This window comes from Thamnophis sirtalis, unplaced genomic scaffold, assembly GCF_051295495.1.
Source record: "Thamnophis sirtalis isolate CommonGarterSnake01/CBP01778 unplaced genomic scaffold, rThaSir2_p1.2 scaffold_9, whole genome shotgun sequence".
Lineage (NCBI taxonomy): Eukaryota > Metazoa > Chordata > Lepidosauria > Squamata > Natricidae > Thamnophis > Thamnophis sirtalis.
This window is the reverse complement of record NW_028261389.1, coordinates 80734376-80749057: the sequence shown is the minus strand read 5'-3', so window position 1 is coordinate 80749057 and position 14682 is coordinate 80734376. Positions and strand designations below refer to the sequence as shown.

At 46.0% G+C, this 14682-nt stretch overlaps 1 protein-coding gene across 3 annotated transcripts in view; it reads right to left on the bottom strand.

Annotated features, from left to right (window-relative positions):
• Nucleotides 1-3645: 3645 nt before the first annotated feature.
• Nucleotides 3646-14682, bottom strand: part of OPTN (optineurin) — a 26783-nt gene continuing 15746 nt past the window's right edge. For 2 of the 3 annotated variants that reach the window (XM_087722393.1, XM_087722391.1), the window contains 7 exons: nt 14454-14569; nt 12938-13087; nt 11834-11927; nt 10520-10678; nt 8854-8984; nt 6670-6725; nt 3646-4976 (listed from right to left, as the gene is read on the bottom strand). In XM_087722393.1, coding sequence (XP_087578519.1) covers nt 4852-4976; nt 6670-6725; nt 8854-8984; nt 10520-10678; nt 11834-11927; nt 12938-13087; nt 14454-14569 — 831 coding nt within the window. In that variant the 3' untranslated portion in view covers nt 3646-4851. The remainder of the gene's footprint in view (nt 4977-6669; nt 6726-8853; nt 8985-10519; nt 10679-11833; nt 11928-12937; nt 13088-14453; nt 14570-14682) is intronic. The other variant, XM_087722392.1, reaches the window with a different exon arrangement.

Genomic DNA, 14682 nt, shown 5'->3' with positions numbered 1-14682 from the left:
GAAGGAAATGGATAATGGTCCAGTTAGGAGTGATTCACAGCTTTTAACAACACTTCCCGCTCCAGCTATTTAAACCAAGGGAAACATAAATATAATGCAACATGTAGTTAGATCCCTCGAGAGAAAGTTTCCTGTTTTCCCATACTGCTCAAAAGCAATGCCCATTTGCTGTAGATATCAACTGAGGGATGGCAGCTGTATTTAAAGCTGGCCTGGAACAGATTTAACAGATTAACAGAGCTGGGAGGGGCCTTGTAGGTCATCTAGTCCAGTGGTTCCCAAACTTGGCAACTTTAAGACTTGTGGATTTCAACTCTCAGAATTCTCTGAGAGAATTCTGGGAGTTGAAGTCCACAAGTCTTAAAGTTGCCAAGTTTGGGAACCACTGATCTAGTCCAACACCTTTCCACTCCCCCCCACCAAGCAGGGGATCCTACACCATTTCTGACCCATGGCAGTCCAGTCTCTTCTTGAAAGCCTCCAGGAATGACGCTCCCACAACTTCTGTTCCACGGGTTGATTGTTCTCACTGTCAGAAAATGTATTCTTATTTCCAGGTTGAATCTCTTCTTGATCAGTTTCCATCTATTGTTCCTTGTCTAGCCTTTGCAAAATAGCTTGACCCCCTCCTCTCTGTGCCAGCCCCTCAAATACTGGAAGACTGCTCTCCTGTCTCCCCTGGTCCTCCTCTTCTCTAGACTAGCCAGGCCCAGTTCCTGCAACCGTTCATCGTATGTTTTAGCCTCCAGTCCCCTCATCATCCTGGTTGCTCTTCTCTGCACTCTTTCTAGAGTCTCAACATCTTTTTTTATAGTGTGGGGACCAAAATTGGATGCAGGACTCTAGGTGTGGTCTTACTAGGGCTTTATAAAGTGGTATTAGCACCTCACTTGATCTCGATTGTATCCCTCTGTTAATGCAGTTTAGGATTGGAACGATTAACGTCAGAAATATACCCAGAAGTATGATTAAAGGAACCACTGTACAGGATTCTGCAGGATTGGGGAAGTAGTTATCCATTGTACCTGAAATTGCTCATAATTTATCCATCTCCTGAGTTTCCATGGGGGCCCTGATGATGTTACCTAGTTTGGTAATGAAATGTCTGCAAGAAAACCACCAAGCTCAGACAGCACCAAGGAACATGTTATGCTGAAACATAGCATAGATAGATATAGATTAGATAGATAGATGATAGATAGATAGATGATAGATAGATGATAGATAGATTAGATAGATAGAGTGAATAGATAGATAGATATTATATGAGCAATTTCAGCTACAGTGGATAACTAAGCACATGAGATCCTGCAGAATCCTGCTGTGCTAAAAGGGATATGATAAATTAAAAAAACCCACCAGAATTCAGTACTCACCGTCCATTCTTTCAGCAAGATCAGGAACGATTTAGAAGAATTCTTTTTTCCGGGACTATAAAAGCAACAATAAATATAATCTTTTGTGGATTCTCATAAAAAGTAAACAGGTGAGGAAGAAGAGCATAGAAATATATGCGAAGCTGCTGCGAAACCAGGTAAAAAACTGAGCGTTTTGAAATAGGGAAGGAGGAGAATTTTAAGTCCAAAGAGCTGGGAGTTAAGCTTCGCTGAACCTTTATTTTAAACTGCAATATATAAACAATTCAAGGAATTGAAAATTGCCACAGAGGTTGTAGGGTTTCCCCCCCCCCCCATGCAGTCTTGAAGAATTTCAGGTGAGGTCAAATGGGAACAATTAATTAATTAACAAGGCATAATTGATAATTAACAGATACTTAACAAGACAACAGACAATTAAATATTTTTAGATTTTCTGCTTTTATGCCGTGTAAGATGGATATTTTGGATAGTGAGATGGGCTGACATGTAAATTTATCAAACAAATGAATAAATTCTTGGTGTGTAACTAAATCTAGAGAGAATGAGGAGATGAAAAATGCAGGTGGCAGAAGATGGGGAGGGGGGGAGACTTCTGGGAATTGAAATCCCCCTCCATCTTTAAGGTTAAGATTGAGAATCATTGCAATAAGCTTAAAAGAGCATCTCCACCCTTGCTTGAAAATCAACCCCAATAATGAGATTTTAAATTTAAATTTGACATTTCGCCCCCTCTTTCCTTGCACAACTCCCATTCCTCGGATGGAAACTCAATTTTTTTTTTTACACTTTGTTTAGGGGCAAAGGCTCAGATTGCCCCCCCCCGCTCCCCTCCAACCCAGAGAAGTTGCAAAAAAAACAACAACCCCAACACTTTTGCAATTGCAACTTCCCGAAGGCGTGCAAAATCCTTGCGAATGTAATTGTTTGCAAATGTAACCGCCTTGCAAAATCCTTGCAAACGTAATTGCCCTGCCCTCCAAACCTCTCTTTTGCCCCCAATGCATTGGCTGCAATTCCCTTTTTTTTGCAGCCTCTTCCTCGCTGTTTTGGCGGAGCTGCGACTTTCTTACCTGGATTGCAACTTTTCCTTTCCGCCCCAGAAGAAACAGAGCTCAAAACCCGCCAAAAGTTTCAATTCCGACCCGCCCCTCGACGCCTCTGCACGCAGTTCCGGGCATTAAATTAGATATTTCTTTGTTAGTATCTCTATGGAACTCCATGGGGAAGGATAGGAAGAGCAAGGGCGAAGTGGTTCCGGTGTTCATAACGGCGCGTGCGCAGATGGGCTGTGATGAGCGCGCTCTGCGGCCCGGCGAGCCAAAGAGATAAGAATATGAAGAGTCGCTCCTCTGACCCGCATGCGCAGTTGCCAGAAGCGAGAATGTAGGGATTTTTAAAGCGGGGTTTATCAACCCCCAATGCAACTAGCAGGGCGGAGGCTTATTTCAGACACGTGAAGGCGTGCAGCTTGTATTCACACGTGCTTTGCTTCCCTTAACCCGGTTTCCTCCCCACCCTTCCCTAGTAGCTTATTGGGCAAGCAACCCACTGGATTTACACGTCACCCCAGGGTAAAACTGGGTTTATGCAAGACCCAGGTTAAGCATGTTGTGTGAATGTAGCCGACACATCCTTCTTCTCAATAAAGATTTAAAATGTATTCACAGTATTGGTGTACATGTATGTACTTTGGTGCAAAAGCCACTATTCTTAAAATTTAGGAAAATGGTGATAACAAGCAGTTAAAAGCCTGTGCAGCTGCGCTGTATAAGAACAGGTTCTTGCTGAAAAAGGAATTAATTCTGCACATCTCCAGGCTTGAATTAAGGATAAAGACACCAAAGCTATATATTGGCTTGAACTACGTTACTGTAACTATGGAAGAATTGTAGGCACAATTTTGTCTTTTAGGATTGGTTTGCCACAATGTTTATTTTTATGGTTGGTTCATAGTGATGTACGCTGTTCAAAATTATATATATATATATAAAGGGGGGGGGGTTCTCTCCAAGCCAGGGTTTGCCCATTTTGTAAGCTGCTTCCGGACAAGCTTTCATTTGCAAATAAAAGTTTGAATCCTTTCACCTATCTGGTATAGTTATTGGGCCCGCATGATGGATAAACTAAGAGGAGCTTTCTGGGAAAACAGATCGGATTAAGAAATCTCTTAAGTGTTTAAAATATCTTGTCCAGTTGCACTCTTGAAAACACTGCTTTAAAAAGCTATCCAGGTCCTCTAAAATCTTCAATAAACTTTCAAACAAAATATTTCAGAACATGGCTTTATTGTTTTCTTTCATTCTTACAATTCGTTTATCACTTGTGCCATTAAATCTTTTTTTTTTCAAGTATAACATCCAGACGTTTCTTGAAACAAATCTCAAACATAGGGACCAACGAAATATTTATTGGGCAGTTAATCAATTTAATCTTCATTTAGCTTAAAGGCGGGCCACTCACTCACTGCAAAAACTAAGGTGAGCGAGTGGGACCCACACAAATATTTCCCTTCAATGGTTTCCTAGCTTAGTTGTAAACTTTATGTTAGTAAGGTACTTGTGGAACAATAAGAGGTAAAAAATTAAGCTTCAAAATAAACATGAAAAATATGTTATTGAATTACATCACTATTGACTCCTGTCCTGTTTAATCAGTTAAGCAATTCGTGATTTGTTTTGATTCACGTTGAAATAATCACAATTCAAGCAGGAATCGAATGAATCAAAAGCACAAGTAAAAAATCAGCATTCTTCTTATTGCTCTCGCTGTCTTTTATCCTTTACAGAAATGCCACCTATAGCCGCCAACGGCTTTCGGACTATTTGAGAGTAGAATCACATGCATCCCAGTGGGAATGCTTTCTCAACTGGCAATCAACATCCTTTTATTTTACCAGTTGGTCAATGTATTTCATCTGTCCTTCAGTACCACCTGGAGGGCCACGCACAAATTTTGACGGGGCAAAGTTTAAATCCTCCAGATTCCTCTCCTCATTTCACCAGAAACGCTTGAGTTTTTTAGCAGATGCCATCCGACTATAAAATGAATCGTTTCGGTTGAAACAGCCAAAGAAAGGGGTTCCACTTCAAAAACCTTTCACACCCTTTTAAAATATGCGATTAAATAGAAATAGGCAGCTTTGAAGCTGCCCGTTAAGACTTCCAGCCTGCGAAACGCTCCTACTGAACAAGCTGTGTTAAATAACCCCCACATTAAAATGTGTTGGTTCCTAGCAATTAGGCAGCTGACATATTTAGGTTCAGCTAGGTGGAAAGGGATTGTACGGATGTACATTACAGTTTTTTGCTAAGGTCAGTTTTGAATGCCTAACTAAACCCTAAACCTCCCTAGGGAATTCCTTGGGAAGAAGCTGTTGAGGTCTCAAACGCTTTCTAAACCAAGGTGCATATGGACACACAGATATATTTTTCTGTACAAAGTGCAGATTTCTGAGCATTTCCGAGAACGTTGTTTAGATGATACAGTCCATAACATGAATTTGAAGCGTATCTATATCCGGAAGAATTATACCACATTTCGGACAAGAATGTATAGGAATATCTCTGGGTTGCTGTGGCTGATTTTGGTCTTCAGCTCCTGCAGGTAGAGATTGTTTTGGAAAAAAGAAATATAAATATGAATTATACTTTGAATAATAGTTGCATTATACATACACATAGTTCTCGACTTACAACCACAATTGTGCTCCAAAATTCTGAGTTTTGTTATATTCTTTCATTGATTTTTGTTCCTTTCCTCCATCCCCCTATACCGTTTATCCCATATCTGGTAGAATCCTGATTCTTCCTTTCCCTGGATTTCTTTAGTTAGTTTATCCATTTCGGCACAGTCCATAATCTTTCTTATTATTTCATCTTCGCTTGGGATTAATTTGTTTTTCCATTTCTGGGCAAAGGCAATCCTTGCCGCCGTAATTATATGTAGTATTAAATACTGGATTTCTTTTTTTGTATTTCACAGGCATAATTCCTAATAAAAAAAAACTTCAGGTTTCCATTCTATTTTAACCCCTATTATTGCCTCCAGCCAATTTTTGATCCTTTTCCAAAAATTTTTTTGCCTCCTCACAGGTCCACCATAAATGATAATATGTTCCGTGTATTGATTCGCATTTCCAACATTTTGGGGAGGTATTTGTTAAAAGCTCCAAAATTCTGTTGTTCAGCGAGACACTTGTTAAGTCAATTTTGTCCCATGTTACGGCTTTCTCTTTCGCACATTTGTTAACTGATTCACCACAAAAGGGGACGGCGTGGTCATGGCAACCGTCATAAAGGTGAGTCAGTTGTCAAGCATCCGAATGAAAATCACCTGATCGTGGGGGATGCTTCAGCCGTCACAAGTGTGGGGGGAAAAATGCTCCACTTTTTTTCTGTGCCGTTGTAACTTTGAACCGTCACTAAAAAGAACTGGCGCATGTTGAGGAGTACACAATTCAATTCAATTTTCTTTTTATTCCATCATCCCCTCTCAGAGTGATACAGCGCCAAGCTCAGAGAGCACCAAGGACCCCACAATCCTCCTCCTCCTGCTCTACCCAAACCCCACAACCCTACTAGCACTGATGATGCTCCCTAGTTGGGTCCCGAAACGTCTGCAAGAAAGCCATCAAGCTCAGAGAGCACCAAGGCCCCATAGTCCTCCTCCACCTCCTTCCTTCCAACACTGATGATGTTGCCTAGTTGGGTCCTGAAATGTCTGCAAGAAAACTACCAAGCTCAGAGATCACCAAGGACCCCACAGTCGTTGTTCGCCTCCTCCTCCCCCCCGAGGTGGCGCAGCGGTTAAATGCAGCACTGCAGGCTACTTCAGCTGACTGCAGTTCTGCAGTTCGGCTGTTCAAATCTCACCGGCTCAAGGTTGACTCAGCCTTCCATCCTTCCGAGGTGGGTAAAATGAGGACCCGGATTGTTGTTGGGGGCGATATGCTGACTCTGTAAACCGCTTAGAGAGGGCTGAAAGCCCTATGAAGCGGTATATAAGTCTAACTGCTATTGCTATTTTCTGCAAACCTTCCTCCCTTCTAGCACTGATGACGTTACCTAGTTGGGTAAAGAAATGTCTGCAAGAAACCCACCAAGCTCAGAGAGCACCAAGGACCCCACAGCTCAACCCTGAGCCACAAATGTTCTCCTCTGTTGGTAAAACCACTTCTGCTCTCCAAGCGGAAGGTTCTCACCAAACCCCGTCCGGATTTGTGGTCTAAACAAAGAACTCCACTCTGTACAAATTTTTTCCTACCTCCCTGCGCAGACACAGGTGAATTTACCTTGTCCTGAGGAGAGTCTGCTTCCGTGACGGGTTTGCATCTCTGCCAAGGAGCACCTGAGGGGGAGGAAGGGGAGTGCATGTTGAGGCCCAATTCTCCACTTCCACGAGAGGAATTCATTTAAAAAAAAAATTTATTAAAAAGACTTCCTCGGTTGTTGATCTCAGGGCGCGACGATGGACGGACGAGCCACAACTTTAGAACGAAAACTCAATATAATTTAAATTGTATAAATCATTCAAATAATTTAAGAACCGGTTCTCTGCCCTAATGAGCGGCTGGGTGGGCGTGGCCAGGGTGGTTTGACAGGCAGCACTCGGCTTCCTGCCCCCCCTACAAACAAAAATGCCCCCCCCTCCGCCACTCGCGCCCCGTTTTGGGCCTAGGAGGCCTCCCTGCAGCCTCCTGGGAGCAAAAACAGGCTGTGGGGGGAGGGGACCCTGTTTTGGGCCTAGCTTACCTGGGAGCCAAAATGGGGCGTGTGGCGACTCCTGTAAGGGGTGAGGCCAGCCAGCAATTTAACAACCGGTTTGGCTGAACCGGCCCGAACCGGCTGAATCCCACCATTGTCAACAGAACAAATAACAACAGTGGCAAGCGATAATAGAATGCCACGCTGTTAACATCTGACTCAAAACCTCCCTATGATCTATCAACCAAACCAAGATAAACCAAGTTCACTGGATATTGTGGCCGACACTTAGGGCAGCTCTCCAAACCTGGCCACTTTTAGGACTTGTGGACTTCAATTCCCAGAATTCCTCAGCCGGCCATGAGTTGAAGTCCACAAGTCTCAAAGTGGCCAGGTTGGGAGAGCCCAGATTTAAGGCTTGACAGAAAGTCCTCGGGAACCTCAGGAGAAACGACCTTCTGTGACAGAGAACATGTTCTAGGATACTGTTAGATGACACCGTTTCACCGAGAGGGGTCTGCTCTTCTAGAATGGTCGGAAAGACTTGGAGATAAGCAGACAAGGAAGTAACCCAACCGTTGGCCAGGGAGGACTTTATGGAAGGCCACCAACAATTTGAAATGGACCCAGATAAGCCAACTGGGAGAAGCCACACCATTCAAAGGAGCGGAATTAGCAAGGATATCATGTGGTGGACCCAACATTGCTCATGTCACTGACTTCCAGATCTACTGAAACTTCCAAACGCTCTTCAAGGGCAGCGTTGTGGCCCACCAGAGGCTAGCGGAGCTGGGAGCAGACTCTGACAGTGAGGAGGTTGGGGAGGAACCTGGGCCAGTCCTGGAGTCTGCGGAAGGTTCTGTGTCAGAGGCAGAGAGGGGGCCAGGACCGTCTGGCAGTTATCAGCTGCCTTCGGAGTTGAATATCAGTGGGGCAGAAGAACAGCTGGAGCCTGTTCCCAGTGTGTGCATGCGCAGAGCTGCCAGGAGAAGGGAACGGCGAAGGAACAAGGGCCGACTCAGGCGTAAAGGCATAGGTGGATGGTGAATGGCCCCTCCCATAGGGAATAAAGAGGAGCGAAAGGGGAGTGGAGTTTGTAGGAGACAATTCAATTCATTAGGGTGAAGATCTGTTCCTGGATCCTTGCTAAGTAATTGCTTCTACAGCGTGGTGTTTGGAAGATATCGGCCTGGCAGCTCTCCAAGCCTGATAAAGGCCTGTAGTTGTGAAATCTCTTGGCCGGGACTTTGCTGGAGAGGAATTCCCTCTAACCTAAATAAAAGAGGTTTTATCGGGATGAAGAGTCGGCTTCAGGATCTTGGGAGGCCCGTGTAGATTTTATTTTATTTTATTACATTTATATGCCGCCCTTTTTCCCCAAGGGGACTCAGGGCGGCTCACAATTCAAATCAGGGAAGGGGGGTACAGACAGGAAATAAAAAGACGAAACATAACAATACATAATTTAAAAACACACAGCAGTCATACCATTTGAGACGGGGGGCAATAGCTCTTTAGCCCCAGGCCTGTCGGAACAGCCAGGTTTTAAGGGCTTTGCGGAAGGCCTGGAGGGTGGTGAGGGTTCGAATCTCCACGGGGAGTTCGTTCCAGAGGGTCGGAGCAGCCACAGAGAAGGCTCTCCTCCTTGGAGAGTGCATTATAGTAGTCCAATTAACTGGACAAGGGGACAAGATCCTTGGCGGAGAAAGGTTTTATTTGAGTCTTTCTTTGCTAGACATGGGGAAAAAAAATATCCTTCACTGGCCCCTCACCTGCCAAGATCTCCACGTTCTTGATCTTCAGCCAAGAAGTACGCCAACTGTGTGGCTAGCTGTTCTTTCTCCTCATGGATCTTCTCCCTCGCCGCTCTTTCCGCGTGGAAATCGGAGCAGTAGACCTCCACCTGCCCAGGAAAACAACGGTCTCAACTTCAAACAAGTCTCCAGTATTTTCATCCTGAAGTCTAATCTTCAGCCCTTGCTCATCTTAAGAGCCCTGGTGGCGCAGTGGCTAGAAGGCGGTATCGCAAGGCAACTCTGCCCGCTGCCAGCAGTTCGATCTTGACCGACTCATGGTCGACTCAGCCTTCCGTCCTTCCAAAGTCGGTAAAATGAGGACCCAGACTGTTGAGGGCAAGAGGCTGAGTCTGTAAAACCGCTTAGAGAGGGCTGTAAAGCACTGAGAAGCGGTATATAAGTGCTATTCCTTCCTTCCTTCCTTCCTTCCCTCCCTCACTCCCTTTCTTCCTTCCTCTCTTATTCCATTTCTCAATCTCCTTCTTGGTGGCACAGTGGTTAGAGTGCAGTATTTCAAGGCAACTGTGCCCACAGCCAGGAGTTCAATCCTGACTAATGGTCGACTCAGCCTTCTGTCCTTCCAAGGTCAGTAAAATGAGGACCCAGATTGTTGAGACAAGGGGCTGAATCTGTAAAACTGCTTAGAGAAGGCTGTAAAGCACTGGGAAGCAGTATATAAGTGCTATTCCTTCCTTCCTTCCTTCCTTCCTTCCTTCCTTCCTTCCTTCCTTCCTTCCTTCCTTCCTTCCTCTCTTATTCCCTTTCTCAATCTCCTTCCTGGTGGCGCAATGATTAGAGTGCAGTATTGCAAGGTAACTCTGCCCACTGCCAGCAGTTCGATCCTGACCAACTCATGGTCGATTTTCAGTCTTCCGTCCTTCTGAGGTCGTTAAAATGAGGACCCAGATTATTTGGGGGGGGGGGAGGCATAGGCTGACTCTGTCAATAAGTGAAGCACTGTGAAGAGGTATATAACTCTAAGGGCTATTGCTATCTAACCAGCTGGCAGCATCTGGTTGCCTTGGTTTGGACTGGGAAGCTAACTAGTTCAAGGCCTGGTGCGGAATGGATGGGAGACCACCCCGGAATCTAGCCTTGACTGGGAAATTGAAAAACATCCCAGAGTGAGATTGCCAGAAAGATGCCCTCAACGATTCATGAGCCTCGAGCCAAGTTTCAAAAGAAAACCAGTCATTTCAAGCAATACTCCGTTGCAGTCAGATCTAAACTGAATTATGGCCGACCTTTACCCCTGTTCTTTCCCTTCCCTCAGTCTGTGTCATAAATCACATTTCCCAATATGGTGCACCCCTCCCAAGCCTGCTGCAGTCATCTGAGATCCGACTGTAGCCAAAGGTACACATGGAATGCGCTCCCCTACCCCTTTTCCTCAGCATGGCAAACTTTAGGAGTTGATATTTCAATCTACTTTTATGCCCCAAAAATAAAGCTAGGTTTACGTATCCATAAAGTCATCAGGAGTTGATGTCCAGTGAGGAAGATTTCCCCTACTTTCTTCAGGTGATGGGACCTGACTGGACGTAGCAACCAAGCCAGGTCAGTCCCAATCAGGATGGGAGACCACCAGGGGATCTCAAGCTACAGACCAGGCCCCTAGAAGTTAAACGCCGTTCCACCGTACCTGAGCTCGGAGGACGGCCACCGTCTCCAGCTCTTCTTCTTGCTTCATAAGCGTCTGCTTCATTTTGTCGATCTGCAGCTGCTTGGAGGCCAGGGCCTGTTCCGCAAGGTCTAGTTTGTGAATTAATTCGTCCAACGTCGCCTGGTCGGTCCTTTGCGCCTGCGGGAGGACGAATCGGAAATGTCACCGGTTGGATTCCAGGGCCCCCGTCACCGAGTCGATCTGGGCTAAGCAGGGTTAGACCCGGTTCTTACTTGGATGGGAGACTACTAGGAAGTGTAGAGTACGCTGGGAAGATGAAAAACACCCCATATGGAAGGAAGAGGAGGAGGAGATAGAAGGAGGAGGTGGAGAAGTAGGAAGAGGGAGGAGGCAGAGGAAGAGACAGAAAAAAGGAGCAGGAGGAGGAAGAGAAGATAGAAGGAATAGGAGGAGAAGGAGGATGAGATAGAAGGAGCAGAAAGCAGAGGAGGGAAAAGGTAGAAGGGGAAGGCAGAGGAGGTGATAGAAGGAGGAGGCAGAAGGAGGAGGAAATACACAAAAAGGAAAGGAGAAGAAAGAGGAGCTAAGCGGAGCAGCATGAGGAGGAGAAATTGGAGGAGGAAGTGGAGGAGGAAGAAGAGAGAAGGAGAAGGAGGCAGAGGAGGGGATAGAAAAAGCACAGGAGGGGATAGAAGATGGAGGAGGAAAAGGAAGAGGATAGGAGGAGGAGGAAGAGGTAGAAGGAGATAGGAGAAGGAAGAGGAGATGGTATTAGTAGTAGGTGGAGAAGGAACGGACAGAAGGAGGAGGAGATAGAAGCTGGAAAAAGTGGAGGAGCGGGATAGAAGATAGAGGAGAAGGAAGAGAAGACAGGAGGAGGAGAAAGGGGAGGAGGAGGTAGAAGAAGATAGGAAAAGGAGAAGGAAGAGAAGATGGTATTAGTACAAGTAGGAGGTAGAGAAGGAAGAGAAGGAGGAGGAGGGAGGAGGAGGAGGTGGAGGAAGAAGGGGGTGCAGAGGAGGAGATAGAAGAGGAGGAGAAGGCAGAAGAGATAGGAGGACGAGGAGGAGGAAGAAGAACAGGAGGAGGAGGAGGAAGAAACCCATTGTAGGTCTAAGGAGTAGCCATCCAAGATGGCTTCCCATTCTTATCCCATCCTGGCTGTTCTCAGAAGGGCTCAATACTCACAGCCATTTCACAGCCGGTCCAAGATCAGCGCTTTCTAAATCTCTGCCCGAGTGGCGAGACGGAAGCCCACCCTCTTCTCACATGGAAACCCCCCTCCCCCACTCACTTTCTACTACGGCTTTCTTAGTCCAGAGCAAAGCTCACCTCTTTGACTTTTAGTTCTTCCACCGTCTGCAAAGCCTCCGTTAGCTCCTTTACCAGCTTGCCGTAAGAATCCTGGAGGCCCTGGAATTTGGCCCTGGGGGGAGGACGAGGAAGACAAAATTTAAGCGCCAATAGAGAGTCTGTCTTTCTCTCCTACTCTCACTTTCCCCCTTCGCAGAAAGCCAAAACGAGCTTCAGAGGAGCCAAAGAACTGGGATCTCTCAATCGCACCAGACTCTGGATGGGTTTCTCCATCCTGGGGAGAGGAGGAATACCCGTTCGGAATATCCAGTAACTACAGAGACGGAATCCGGGAAGAAGCCGAGCCGAGGTGGCGCAGTGGTTAAATGCAGCACTGCAGGCTACTTCAGCTGACTGCAGTTCTGCAGTTCGGCGGTTCAAATCTCACCGGCTCAGGGTTGACTCAGCCTTCCATCCTTCCGAGGTGGGTAAAATGAGGACCCGGATTGTTGTTGGGGGCGATATGCTGACTCTGTAAACCGCTTAGAGAGGGCTGAAAGCCCTATGAAGCGGTATATAAGTCTAACTGCTATTGCTATCTATCTATCTATCTATCTATCTATCTATCTATCTATCTATCTATCTATCTATCTATCTATCTATCTATTCTATCTATCTCTATCTCTCCCTCCCTCCCTTTCTCTATATCTATCTTTCCCTCTCTCTATATCTATCTATCTATCTATCTATCTATCTATCTATCTATCTATCTATCTATCTATCTATCTATCTATCTATCTATCTATCTATCTATCTATCTATCTATCTATCTATCTATCTGGGTGAAATGAGGACCCAGACTGTGGGGGCGATATGCTGACTCTGTAAACCGCTTAGAGAGGGCTGAAAGCCCTATGAAGCGGTATATAAGTCTAACTATTACTATTGCTATTGCTATAAGCCACCGGAGGCCAATAAAAGAGATTTGCAAGGAATATAAAGCTCCACCATTCAGTCAGAACCGAGGAAGCTCCTTGGATGAGAAGCAAAACCTCTTCAAGGACAAAAAAACAAAACGAAAATCCAGTTGGCCTCTTGGAAAAGCCCCTTTCGGATGGGGAGATGTCCCAAGGTGACACTCACTTCTCGTCGCTGGTTTTCGCCTGTTCCAGCTTGATTTCCGACTGCATGCTCTCCACCTGCAATTCCAGCTTCTTAATGGTGTACAGCAATTGCTGCTTCTCATCCAGGTCTCCAACAGCGGAGGGGTGTTCTCTTTCAAGGACCTGACACCTGGGGAACGGAGACATCATAAGGGATGAAAAGGGGGTTAAAAATCTGAAGGAAACGGCAGCATCTTTTCGGATAGAGCGCCATGGTTGGTGCAGTGGTCAGAATGCAGTATTGCAGGCTGATTCTGCCGATTGCCAGCAATTCAATCCTGACCGGCTCAAGATTGGCTCAGCCTGCCTGCCTTCCTTCCTTGCCTGCCTTCCCTTCCCTTCCTTACTATTCCCTTTCTCATTCTCTTTCCTCTTGGCGCAGTGGTTAGAATGCAGTATTGCAGGCTGATTCTGCCAACTGCCAGCAGTTCGATTCTGACTGGCTCAAGGTTGACTCAGCCTGCCTGCCTGCCTGCCTTCCTTCCTTCCTTTTCCCTTTCTCATTCTCTTTCCTCATGGCGCAGTGGTTAGAATGCAGTATTGCAGGCTAATTCTGCCGACTGCCAGCAGTTCGATTCCGGCTGGCTCAAGGTTGACTCAGCCTTTCAGCCTGCCTTCCTTCCTTCCTTCCTTCCTTCCTTCCTTCCTTCCTTCCTTCCTTCCTTCCTTCCTTCCTTCCTTCCTTCCTATTCCCTTTCTCATTCTCCTTCCTCTTGGCGCAGTGGCTAGAATGCAGCATTGCAGGCTGAGTCTGCTGCCTGCCAGCAGTTCAATCCTGACCAGCTGAAGGTTGACTCAGCCATCCATCCTTCCAAGGTTGGTAAAATGAGAACCCAGATTATTGGGGGCAGGACACAAACAATGCTTCCACATCGTAAATCAACCAGAGAGGGTTGTAAAGCATTACGGGGCGCGGCATACAGATAGTCCCCGTCTTACAACAGTTCGTTTAGTGACCTTTCAAAGTTATAACGGCAGTGAAAAAAAGTGTCTTATGACCATTTTGCCCACTTACGACTGTTGCAGTATCCCCGTGGTCATAGGATCAGTATTTGGACGCTTGGCAACTGACTCAGCTTTATGACGGTCGCGGCATCCCCGGGATCATGTGATTTTTGCGGCCTCCTGCTGAGCATAGTCAATGGGGAAGCCAGATTCACTTAACAACCGGGTTACTAACTCAACAACTGCAGTGATTCACTTAGCAACAGTGCCGAGAAAAGTCATAAAACTGGTGCAAAACTCACTTTACATATGACCCACTGAGCGACAGAAATGTGGTCGTGAGTCGAGAACCACCTGTACGTGACTTTGAGGATGCGCAGCTGTAAATCATGTTTCCTGAGGGTGAGGCAACTTTGAACCACCGTTAAACGAGCCGTCGTAAATCGAAAACTTTTTGCCTTGCCAAGAAATACCACCTGGATGTGTCCATGTTCTCTCCCGGAGTTGCGTTCGACTTAAGAAAAGGCATTTGACAGTGTTCGATGGCTTACTTTTCGTGCAGCTTTTTCTGAATGACGTCTGCTTCTTTTAGCTTGGCGTGGGTCTCCTGAAGCTCCCTGAAGAGGGCAGATACTTGCAGGTTCAGCACCTCCACTTCACTGCCCACCTAAAAGAGCAAAGTTAACAAACTGATTGTTAACCGATTGTGTCTTGCGGGAAACACGACAAGGCGCGAAAGAATGTGGCTGATGGCACGCAGGAGTCGAACAGGTATCTGGC